General features: G+C 37.8%; 1 protein-coding gene across 1 annotated transcript in view; it reads left to right on the top strand.

Moving 5' to 3' along the window:
- Positions 1 to 12,014, top strand: part of PRRX2 (paired related homeobox 2) — a 61,159-nt gene that overhangs the window by 944 nt on the left and 48,201 nt on the right. Inside the window, exon 1 of the mRNA XM_067471802.1 lies at positions 1 to 557. This exon is cut by the window's left edge and continues 944 nt beyond it. Within this exon, the coding sequence (XP_067327903.1) occupies positions 287 to 557 (271 nt within the window). The 5' untranslated portion in view covers positions 1 to 286. The remainder of the gene's footprint in view (positions 558 to 12,014) is intronic.

Below are 12,014 nucleotides of genomic sequence, written 5' to 3' on the forward strand. Positions count from 1 at the left end.
AGTCTGTCCATTTTAGGGGAACTCTCCTTTTGGGGGTCTCTCCCTTTGGGGAGCTCCCTCCTTTTTGGGAAGGGCCTTCCCATTATTTGGGGGGCTCTATTGAGAGGATCTCTCCGTCTCTTTTGGGGGGGTCTCTCTTTTGAGGGAAGGGTCCCCCCTTTATTTTAAGCCTCTCTCCCTCTTAGGGGTCCCTTCTTTTTGGGAAGGGTCTCCCCTTTTAGTCGAAGGACCTCTCAACTAGGGGGATTGGGGGGAGTGTCTCTTTCTCTCTCTGCTTTTGGGGGGCATGGAGGGGGTGCCGGGCTTCGAGAAGCCTTTCGGAGGTGGGCTTCCTCCTCCGCCACCAATGGATTCGAACCCGGCTTCGAGGAAGAACTTCAGCGTGAGCCACTTGCTGGACCTGGAGGAAGTGGCCGGGATGAATGGGGGTCCACAGGCCGGAGCCGGACCCCGGGACGGAGCGGGAGCCCCCCACGAACAGCCCTCCGGAGGCAGCAGTGGCAGTGAAGAAGGAGGAGGAAGAGGAGGAAGAGGAGGAGGAGAAGGCCTGCAAGAAGGTAAGTCTCTTCCCCAAGAGAAGAATGAAAGGATGGATGGAGAGGAGGATGCAGAGGGCAAGAGAGGGCGAGAACATACTCTGGCAAACTAACCTCTTCCACTGAATGTAAAGGATGGGCATCACTGGGGGAGACACTTCGCTGCATCCCATCTTAGCCTTCTTTGACCCGAAAAATCAGACCTAGTTTTTGAGATGCAAAACAAACAGATAAATATTACAGTCCAGGCCAAGCAGGGGCAAACTTTGTCCCTCCAGGTGTTTTGGACTTCAACTCCCATCATTCCTAACAGCCTACCGGCTGTTAGGAATGATGGGAGTTGAAGTCCAAAACACCCGGAGGGACAAAGTTTGCCCATGCATGGTCCAGACAATCCAAAGACCCAATTTGCTGTATACGACAACACAACGTAGCAATATTAATTTTTGTTCCTGGGTTATCAATGGTATTCCCTAATTGATCTCCTGCTATACTTTCCCACCCAATGAATCTCTCCACCTCACTACCTCTGAGGATGCTTGCCATAGATGCAGGCGAAACGTCAGGAGAGAATGCCTCTAGACCATGGCCATATAGCCCAAAAAAACCTACAACAACCACCCATTCAACCTAGTTTGTGTCTGGAACATAACAACCGCTTTCAAAGTCAGGGCTGCACAACCAGACAGGAAATAACACTTTTGAACCAGGAACAGGATTTATTTCTTTTTCAAATTATGTTACGTAGCGGAACAACAATAATCATAATACTGGGTGACACACATTTTGGTACCGCCAATGTTAGCCCTCTTCCTGAGTATATTTGACTTGCCAAATCCAGAAACGTAGTTTTCCCACTACCAGATTTAGTTTCTGAGATATAGGCCATATATATATATATGATGGTGATGTATATATGACGATGATAATGATGTTGATGTTGATACAGGCCAATACATATTTTGGCGACTCAAATGTGGGACTCCTTTTTCAGTATATGTGACTAGCTGATTCCAAAAACGGCACCGTTTTCCCACTACCAGACCTAGCTTTTGAGATACAGGATATACACACACACGCGTGCACACATACACACACATATATGATGCTTTTGATATGTGTGTGTGTGATGTTGATGATGTTGATGTTGATGATATACAGGTCAACACACATTTTGGTGTCTCAAATGTTGGACTCCTTTCTCAGTATATTTGACCCGCCAATTCCAGAAATGGCTTAATTTTTGAGATGCAGGCCATACACACACACATACACATATATAGATGATGCTGGTGATGTGTGTGTGCGTATGTGTATATGATGTTGATGATGTTGATACAGGCCAAGGCACATTTTGGTATCTCAAATGTTAGACTCCTTTCTAGGTATATTTCACTTAACGATTCCAAAAACAGCACCATTCCCCCCTTATCAGCCTTAGTTTTTGAGATACGGACCATATATATACATACACACATGCATGCATGCACACACACATATATAAATGATGCTGTTGATGTGTATGTGTGTGTGTGTGTATGTGTATATAAATATGATGTTGATGATGATGTTGATGTTGATGACGATACAGGCCAACACACATTTTGGCGTCTCAAATGTTGGACTCCTTTCTGGGTATATTTGACCCGTCAGTTCAAAAAATGGCACTGTTTCCCCCCTACCATACCTAGTTTTTGTGATACAGGCCAGATAGATAGATAGATAGATAGATAGATAGATAGATAGATAGATAGTGATGTTTGTGTGTGTGTATGATTATGATTATGATGTTGTTGATTATCATTTATGATGATACAAGCCAACACACATTCTGGTGTCTCAAACATTAGATTTTTGATCCACTGGTTCCAAAAACAGCACCGTTTCCCCCTTATGAGCCCTAATTTTTGAGACATGGAATGCCTTCTGGTGGGATTTTTTTTGGGGGGGGGGGGTAAATATGCTTTATAAAGGCCATTTTATAAAACATATTTCTTAGCTTTTGCATTGCTCTTTGAGTCCTGAGTGTGGATAGATGTTCACCGCCTTGAGTTACCATGGGGAGAACGGTGGCGTATAAAGATGATGATGATGATAATAATTATTATAATAATAATAATGACACTTACCAGTTGCTATCTGGACAAACCTATCTAGGAAAACCGGAGTAAACACACTCCATTTGATGCACTTTTTCTGACTCTGACTGCAGGAATAGACCTAAAATAAAAACCCCAAGAAAAATACATATGATTCTTCTTGTTGTGTTTGTGAAGCAGAAGGATGCAGGAAGAATGAGAGAAGGATGGGAAAGGGAAGGCAAGAATGTGCCGTGGAAAGGAAGTGGTTGGCTTCTTTTGAAGGCTGGAAAAGAGTCCCTGGAAGAGCAAGGGTTTCCAGCTTGGAATACAGAGAGGGAAAGGCAAGAAAGCGCTCAGAAAGACAAACCATTTGACTTCACTGAAAGGCTGGAAAGAACAGAAAGGGAAGAGACGTTCCTTGAAAGCTTGAAGGCTGGGAAGGCAAGGCAAGGCAAGGCAAAGAGGGTTTAGCTTCTTCTGAAGGGTGAAACAGGCCATAAATAGCCCTCAAAGGCCTTCTTTAGGGCAAGAAGGAAGGGCAGGGAAAGGGCCAGAAGTAACCCTTGAATATCTTCCTTAAGATGAAAGAGAAGGGCCAGAAACAACCCTTGAAGACCTTCTTTAGGGCAAAGAAGATGGGCCAGAAATGGTCGTTGAAGATCTTCTTTAGAACGAAAGAGAAGGGCAAGAAACAGGCCAGAAACGGCCCTCAAAGACCTTCTTTAGGATAAAAGAGAAGGATGATAAATGTCAATTGAAAGCCTTATTTACAGCAAAATGAGAAAGACAGGGAAAGGGCCAGAAATGGCCCTCAAAAACCTTCTTTGGGGTGAATTACAAAGGTAGGAAAGGGGCCAGAAATGGCCCTCAAAGACCTTTTTTGGGGGTGAATTGAAAAGGTAAGAAAGGGGCCAGAAATGGCCGTCAAAGACCTTCTTTGGGGCAAAAAGAGAAGGGCAAGCAATGCACAGTGGGAGGGTTTGGCTTCTTTCAAAGCGTGGAAACATGCCAGAAATGGCCCTTGAAGACCTTCTTTGGGGCCAAAAGAGAAGGGCAGGAAAACAGCCAGAAATGGCCCTCAAAGACCTGCCATTTTGCTCAGGATGAAGGATGGGAGGGAAGGGTTTTCCTTCCATTTGAAGGACTGGAAGAGAAGGACAATATCGGATGGAAACAGCAAGGAAAAGTACCAAAAAGGGCAAGAAGGGAGCTAGGAAAGAGGGTTTCACATCTCTTGACAGTCGGAAAGTCAAGGAAGGGCCTCAGAAACCCACACATTTGCAAAGGAGAAAGGACGCAGAAAGGAGGGCATGAACGTGCCTTGGGGAAAACACCCCTTCTTTTCCTGCATCACTAATATATGTGATTTATTCATGAAACGAAGTGCCATAGAGTTCCATTGGAGGGCCTAGAAAAGGCCCAGAGAGGGTCTGTTGTGTATCCTCAAAAGCATAGAAGGAGGTGCGTAGAAAGCCTCCAGGAATGTCACATTGAGACTCCGGCTTTGGGATGTCAATGCAAAGAGGTGTGGGACCCTTATTCTGATGTTCGTTCATTTGCAATGTAATCCAAGCGGGTTTCGCACAGCTTTCGTTATGGTTTGCGTGGCAGCATTCAGCCTCATGCTGCGATGGCTTTGTAGTTCAGCCAAGGAAGGCTCCCTCCAGGCATGTCTCTCTCTCTCTCTCTCTCTCTTCTTATCATCTATCCATCTCTCTTTCTCTCCCTCTCCACATCTATCTCCCCTATTACAGAGATAACAGATAGTTATTGATCCTACATCCATTTCTAGTACATCTGTTTATGCCTCTATCAATTATATCTTTATTATTGTTATCTATCTATCTATCTATCTATCTATCTATCTATCTATCTATCTCAATATTGATCTATCTCAATGTCTATCTACTATCTGTCTATATCAATATCTATTTCGATATCTGACTGTCCATCCATCTATCCATCTACCTAACTCAGTATCTATCCCAATGTCTGTTTGTCTATCTCAATATCGATCTATCTCAATAACCACCTCAATATCTATCAATCTATCTATCTATCTGTCTTAATCTATATCTCAATATCTCAATAGTCTATCCATCCATCCCTTCCAACTAGGAATCTCTCTCTCTCTCTCTCTCTCTCTCTCTCTCTATCTATCTATCTATCATCTATCCATCTAATCTGTCTGTCTCAATATCTATCTCAATGTCTATCTAGTTCAATATCTATATCTGTATCAATATCTATCCATCCATCCATCCATCACGTTTCGCTCTCTATTTCCATTTGTCTCTGTGTCTCTCATATCTAATAAGATAGACAGCGGGGGTTGGACTAGGTGGTCAATGTGGTCAACTTTATTATTCTATGATTCTAATATCTATATGTTAATTATCTTTCTATCTTCATTTCCCTCTATCTATATTTTCTATCGATTTAGCTGACTATATATGTAATATCTTTCTCTCTATATATATGTTATCTATCACCCACCTATCTACGTCTCTATCTCTTTCATCTATTTATCCTATTTATCATCTATCCTCCATCTCTATCAATTATCTATCTATACCTATCACCCTGGTGGCCCCCAGTGGCGCAGTGGGTTAAAGCGCTGAGCTGCTGAGCTTGTTGACCGAAAGGTTGCAGGTTCGAATCTGGGGAGCAGCATGAGCTTCCGCTGTCAGCCCCAGCTTCTGCTAACCTAGCAGTTCGAAAACATGCAAATGTGAGTAGATCAATAGGTACCGCTCTGGCAGGAAGGTAGGGGCGCTCCATGCAGTCATGCCAGCCACGTGACCTTGGAGGTGTCTAAGGACAGCGCCGGCTCTTTGGCTTAAAAATGGAGATGAGCACCACACCCCAGAGCTGGGCACGACTGGACTTCATGTCAGGGGACAAACTTTACCTTACCTTTACCTTTTACCTATCACTATCACTCTCTATATCATCTCTCATCCCTCTCTACAGATCTCCCTATTTTGAAAAGCTATCTATCTGTCATCTATCTATAGCTGCCTCTGCTATTTCTCTCTCGTCTATCTAGATATTATCTATCTGCCTGTATGATCTTTTCCCCTATTTAGCTCTATCCATATCTCTCTACCCCCCTCTCTCTCTACCTCTGTCTGTCTGTCTGTCTCTCTCTATTTCTCTATCTATCTATCTATCTATCTATCTATCTATCTATCTATTTCATACATACATACATTTTATTGATTAGCCCATCGGCCATATCAAAATATTTAAGAAACACATTTTAGACATATCTATCTCAATATCTATCCATCTATATCTATATCTATATCTATATCTATCTATCTCATTATCTATCTATATCAATATCTATCTCCCTATCTATCTCAATATTTCAATATCTGTTGTGCTGGAGGCTCCTTCTTTGGAGGCTTTGAAACAGAAGCTGGATGGCCATCTGTCGGGGGTGGTTTGAATGCAATTTTCCTGCTTCTTGGCAGAAATGGGTTGGACTGGATGGTCTACGAAGTCCCTTCCAACTCTAGGAGTCTATGATTCTATAATTCTATCTTTCTCTCTATCTATCTATCCATCCATCCATCTATTTATCTGTCTCAATATATCTATCTATCTATCTATCTATCTATCTATTTTTATCTCAATATCTATGTATCTATATCAATATCTATCTATCTGTTGTCTGTCTATCTATATCTATTTTTATCTCAATATTTATGTATCTTTTAATCTATCTCAATATCTATCTGTCTGTCTATCTCAATATTTATCTATCTATCTATCCATCCATCTATTTATCTATCTCTATCTATCTATCTATCTATCTATCTATCTATTTTTATCTCAAATAGCTATGTATCTATTTATCTATCTCAATATCTATCTAGCTATCTAGATATTTCATTATCTATCTATCTCAATATCTCTCTCTCTCAATATTTATCTATCTATCCATCCACCATCCATCCATCCATCCATCCATTTATCAATCTCAATCTCTCTCTCTATCCATCCCTCTATCTATCCATACATCCATCCATCCCAATATCTATCTATCTATCTATCTATCTATCTATCTATCTATCTATCTATCTATCTATCTCAATATCTATTTCAATATCTATCTATCTGTCTGTCTATCTATCTCAGTATCTCAATGTCTATCTCAATACCCATCTATCCATCCCCCCACCTCCCATTTGACTGAAGCCTTTCCTCAACTTGACCCCAGGAAAAATAAACAGCAATTAGCCGTAAGAGAAGGAAAAGGAAACCCTTCCATTAATATGAATGGGAAGTTTTTCTTCCCTGCATTAAAAATAATAATCAATTTCCCTGACCTGTCAGCCCAGAAGGGGAGCCTCCGACTCCTCCAAAAGTAGGGATCCTTCTGGCCTTTTCTCATACCTTGCCGCTGTGCATGTTATCTATGAAAATTAACCAAGAAACCAATAAAAAGGGAGAGTTTGCCCCACTCTCCTTCCGTATGTTTCCATACGTCGCTTGGGTTTCAGCTCAACTTATTAACAAATGTTTTATCACGTTTATTCTTAATGTTGCTTACTTGTGTTTTGGCTTACCTTGATTGTGTTTTTATTGATTTGATGTATTATTATTATTTTTTTATTTTTATGTCAATATTGTTGTTGTTGTTGTTTGTGATTCTTCAAAAACGAGCCCCAAATCCAGTTCTGGAAGCCCCATTCGAAGAGACCTATTGGCTCAATGGGGTTTACCAGCCTGGATCCAATGGGATTTGGGGCCCAAAAGGGATGGCGAGCCGGCCAGATGTTCAAAGGCGGGAGGAATACCGATCGCGCCGCCGGCTCATAAAAGGCAGATTTATATCATTCCTGGGCTGTTTTGGTGGCAAAGAAGCCGAGAGAATGAGAGAGAGAGAGAGAGAATGAGAGAGAGAGAGAGAGAGAGTTTTGCAAAAAGAAGAATAATTACAGGTCGCCTTTAATGCACTACAGCTTCCCTTTATTAATTCTTCCATTCTTTATTTTTTTATTCCTTCTTTCCTTCTTTCTTTCGTTCTCTCTCTCTATCTCTTTCTTTCTTTCTTTCTTTCTTTTTTCAGTCTCTCTTTCATTCTTTTTCTTCTTTCTTTCAGTGTTTCTTTCATTCTTTATTTCTCTTCTCTCTCTCTCTTTATTTCTTTCTTTATTTCTTTCTCTCTTTCATTTGTTCATTCATTCATTCTTTTATTCTTTCTTTCATTCTCTTTCTTTTTCTCTCTTTTTCTTTCTTTTTTTCTTTCATTCATTTTGTCTTTCTTCTTCTTTCTTTCTCTTTCATTCTTTCTTTCATATTTTATTCATTATTCTTTCTCTCTCTCTCTTTCTCGCTCTCTCTTTCGATTCATTCTGTTTTTCTTTCATTCTATCTTTCTCTTTTCTTTCTTTCATTCTCTCTCTCTCTTTTCCTCCTTCTTTTATTCATTCATTTTCTTTCTTTTATTCTCTCTCTTCCTTCCTTCTTTCATTCATTCTTTCATTCTATTCTTTCTTTTTATCTCTTTTTTCCTTTCTTTCATTCTTTCGGTCTTTCTCTCTTCCTTCTTTCTATCTCTTTCTTTCATTCTTTCTATCTCTTTTTCATTCATTCTCTCTCTCTCTCTCTTTCTTCCTTTCAGTCTTTCTCTCTGTCTTTCATTCTTTCTTTCTTTCTTTCTTTCTTTCTTTCTTTTTTTCTTTCTCTTTCATTCTCTCTCTCTCTCTTTCTTCCTTTCCTTCTATCTCTTTCTTTTTTGATTCTTTCTCTCTTTTGTTCTTTATTTCTCACTTTATTTTGTTCTTTCTTTTCTTCTTCTTCTTCTTCTTCTCTCTCTCTCTCTCTCTCTCTCTCTTTCTTTTGTAAAGAGCAGCTTCTTGAGATTCGAAGTCGGATGGCTAAATAATACTATTATTTTAGGGCTTCTTTCAATCCTTTATCTGTTGGGATTTGAACCCAAATCTGTAGGGGCTCAAGCCCCATTATATACAATGGTATAGCCAGAGAGCATCCCTTATTATTATTATTATTATTATTATTATTATTATTATTATTATTAGCCAAATAATAGCTTGTTTTCTTGTGATTTTGGCAGATATTTTCAAGCCAAGCACCCCAAACCTATCCCGTTATATATAATGGCAAAGTCAAATGGCCCCTTTCAGACATATAAAATGGCAAATAACAACAACAAAGCAAACAATTACTTAAATGATAAAGATATATACCCATTTTACAACACACACACACACACACACATATATATATATATATATATATCAACAGCAACAATATATCTATAGCTATCTATCTATAGTCATATATATATATATATATATATATATATATATATATACACACACACATATACATATACATATATATATATATTTGTCGTTTCAGGGCAACCAGTCAATTGTATTACATTTCTAACAGAACAAAACAAACAGACAAAACACAAAATTTGCAATATATATAGATATACAGTAACAATAATAATAATAATAAAACAATTACTTAAATGATATAGATATTTACCAATTTCAAAAATAACAATTATCATAACAATAATAATAAAGCAAAACAATTATTTAGATATAGATATATACATACCGTTGTTGTTGTTGTTGTTGTTGATGATGATGTTGTTGTTGTTGTCATATTGATAGGCCGCTTCTTTTCTCTTCAAAGGAACTCGAAGCAGCAAACACTAAAAAGCTTACAGCACACGATATAAAACCTAAAGAAGAGAAACATTAAAATAGAATTAAACCATTTCAAACTAAACAGTTTGAAACCTTTACAGGCCTCTTACAAACACACCAAATGCCATCTTCTTTGGGGATATTTTGAAGCCCTGGAGGCTATAGGCAATGGCATAGAGCTATATGCAATGGCAGAATCAAACGGTATCCCTGGCATATAAATATACAGGGTTAGTCAAAATGCATAGGCCAATAAGCCATTCAATTGAATGGCTTATTGGCCTATGCATTTTGACTAACCCTGTATATGTAGAGAGAGAGAGATTTAGATGTAAATAAAAGGCCAAAATATACCTTGCTATTTGCAACTGTCAGGGATATTATTATTATTATTATTATTATTATGCCTTGTTTCCCTCTCTTAGATGAATGGTCAAGTCCTATATGTATGTATATGTGTATGTCTGTGTGTGTGTGTGTATATATATAGCCTTCAGGGTTGTTTGCTTTTCAAATTAACACATTTACAAGAAACCAATCTCCAAGGAAATCCTCCGTAGACTATCAATACAATAAACTCTGATCAAAGCCCTTCGTGTTTCAATAGTGTTTGTTCTTATCCACACACGTAACTCTGCGGATATGGAGATCTATTCCACGTGGAAAGAAAAAAGCAGGGTGTAAACAAACATAACAACAACAAAAGGACTGTTTAAATGTTGGATTCAAATTGTGCAGCGTTTCTAAAGGAACAATTTTTCCCGCAAAAGTTTGGTCAAAGTTTGAAGGCTTTTTCCACCCAAAGAGATCACTTTCGAGTCTGAAACAGTCTGATTTTATATTATTATTTTTTGTAATTTTCCCCGCCAACTAAAGGAGGGGATTTTTCTTTCAGAAAAATATAAAAATCAGTAATATCTATATCTATCAATCTATATACTAATTTTTATATTTTGTTTATTATATATATATATATAGATATTCTCTCACTCTCTATGTATAATAAAATATAACAATATAACAATATCTTCTCTCACTCATATATATATATATATAGAGAGAGAGAGAGAGAGTATTACATTTTAAAATAGTATATATATATATTGTATTATATATATGGAAAATTAATAAAATTAATATATATAAAATTAATAAATATTTTTCATATATATATATATATACACACACACACACACACCATTTATTTATATATATATATATATATATATATATATATATATATATATAATACAAGTATTAAATTTATAAATGGGGAGCAGGAGCTGACACAGGGAGCTCATCCACGCTCTCCCCAGATTTGAACCTCTGACCTGTCAGTCTTCAGTCCTGCCGACACAAGGGTTTAACCCACTGCGCCACTGGGGGCTCCCACCAATTAAAGAAGCAGATTTAGTATCAATATCTATATAGTAATATATATGCATGCACACACACAAACACACACATATAAATAAATAATATATAATAATATATAATACCAATTTTCCCAAACAATTAAAGGAGCAGATTTAGTATCTATATCTATTTTATACACACACACACACACACACACACACATAAATAAATAATATATAATAATATATAATAAAAATTTCCCACCAATTAAAGGAGCAGATTTAGTATCTATATCTATTTTATACACACACATATAAATAAATAATATATAATAATATATAATAAAAAATTCCCATCAATTAAAGGAGGAGATTTAGTATCGATATCTATATACTAATAGATAGATAGATACACACACACACATATACATTTATATGATAAAAATATTTTCCCAGGTATCAGCATTCCATGCAGTCATGCTGGCCACATGACCTTGGAGGTATCTACAGACAACGCCGGCTCTTTGGTTTAGAAATGGAGATGAGCACCAGAGTCCCAGAGTCAGACACAACTAGACTTAATGCCAGGGGAAAACTATCTATCTATCTATCTATCTATCTATCTATCTATTTTCCCACCAATTAAAGGAGCAGATTTAGTATCCATATCTATATACTAACACACAGACACACACACATATATATAAATAAATAATATATAATATTATTTAAATATTTTCCCACCAGTTAAAGGAGCAGATTTAGTATCAATATCTATTCACACACATACACACATATACATAGAAATAAATTATATATCTAAATAAATAAAAATGTAATGTTAGTTTGTGGGATTAACAGAACTCAAAAACCACTGGGCGAATTGACACCAAATTTGGACACAAGACACCTCTCAGGCCAATGAGTGACCATCACTCATAAAAACACAGCAGAAGCGACTTAAAAAGCCAAAAAACCAAAAAAATATTACAATGCACGCACAAAACCACACACACACATATATATACACACAAACACATATATACACATATACACAAAACATATACACAGAAAGAAGGAAGGAAGGAAGGAAGGAGAGAAGGAAGGAAAGAAAGAAGGGTAGAGAAGGAAGAAGGGAAGGAGAGAAGGAGGAAGAGAAGGAGGGAGAGAAAGAGGGAAGGATAGAAGGAAGGAAAGAAAAGGATAGAAAAGGAGGGAAAGAAGGAGGGAAGGAGATAAAGAAGGAAAGAAAGAAGGGTAGAGAAGGAAGGAAGGAGAGAAGGAGGGAGAGAAAGAGGGAAAGAAGGAGGGAAGGAGAGAAGGAAAGAAAGGAAGGAAGAGAAG

Source organism: Anolis sagrei, chromosome 11 (assembly GCF_037176765.1).
Source record: "Anolis sagrei isolate rAnoSag1 chromosome 11, rAnoSag1.mat, whole genome shotgun sequence".
NCBI lineage: Eukaryota > Metazoa > Chordata > Lepidosauria > Squamata > Dactyloidae > Anolis > Anolis sagrei.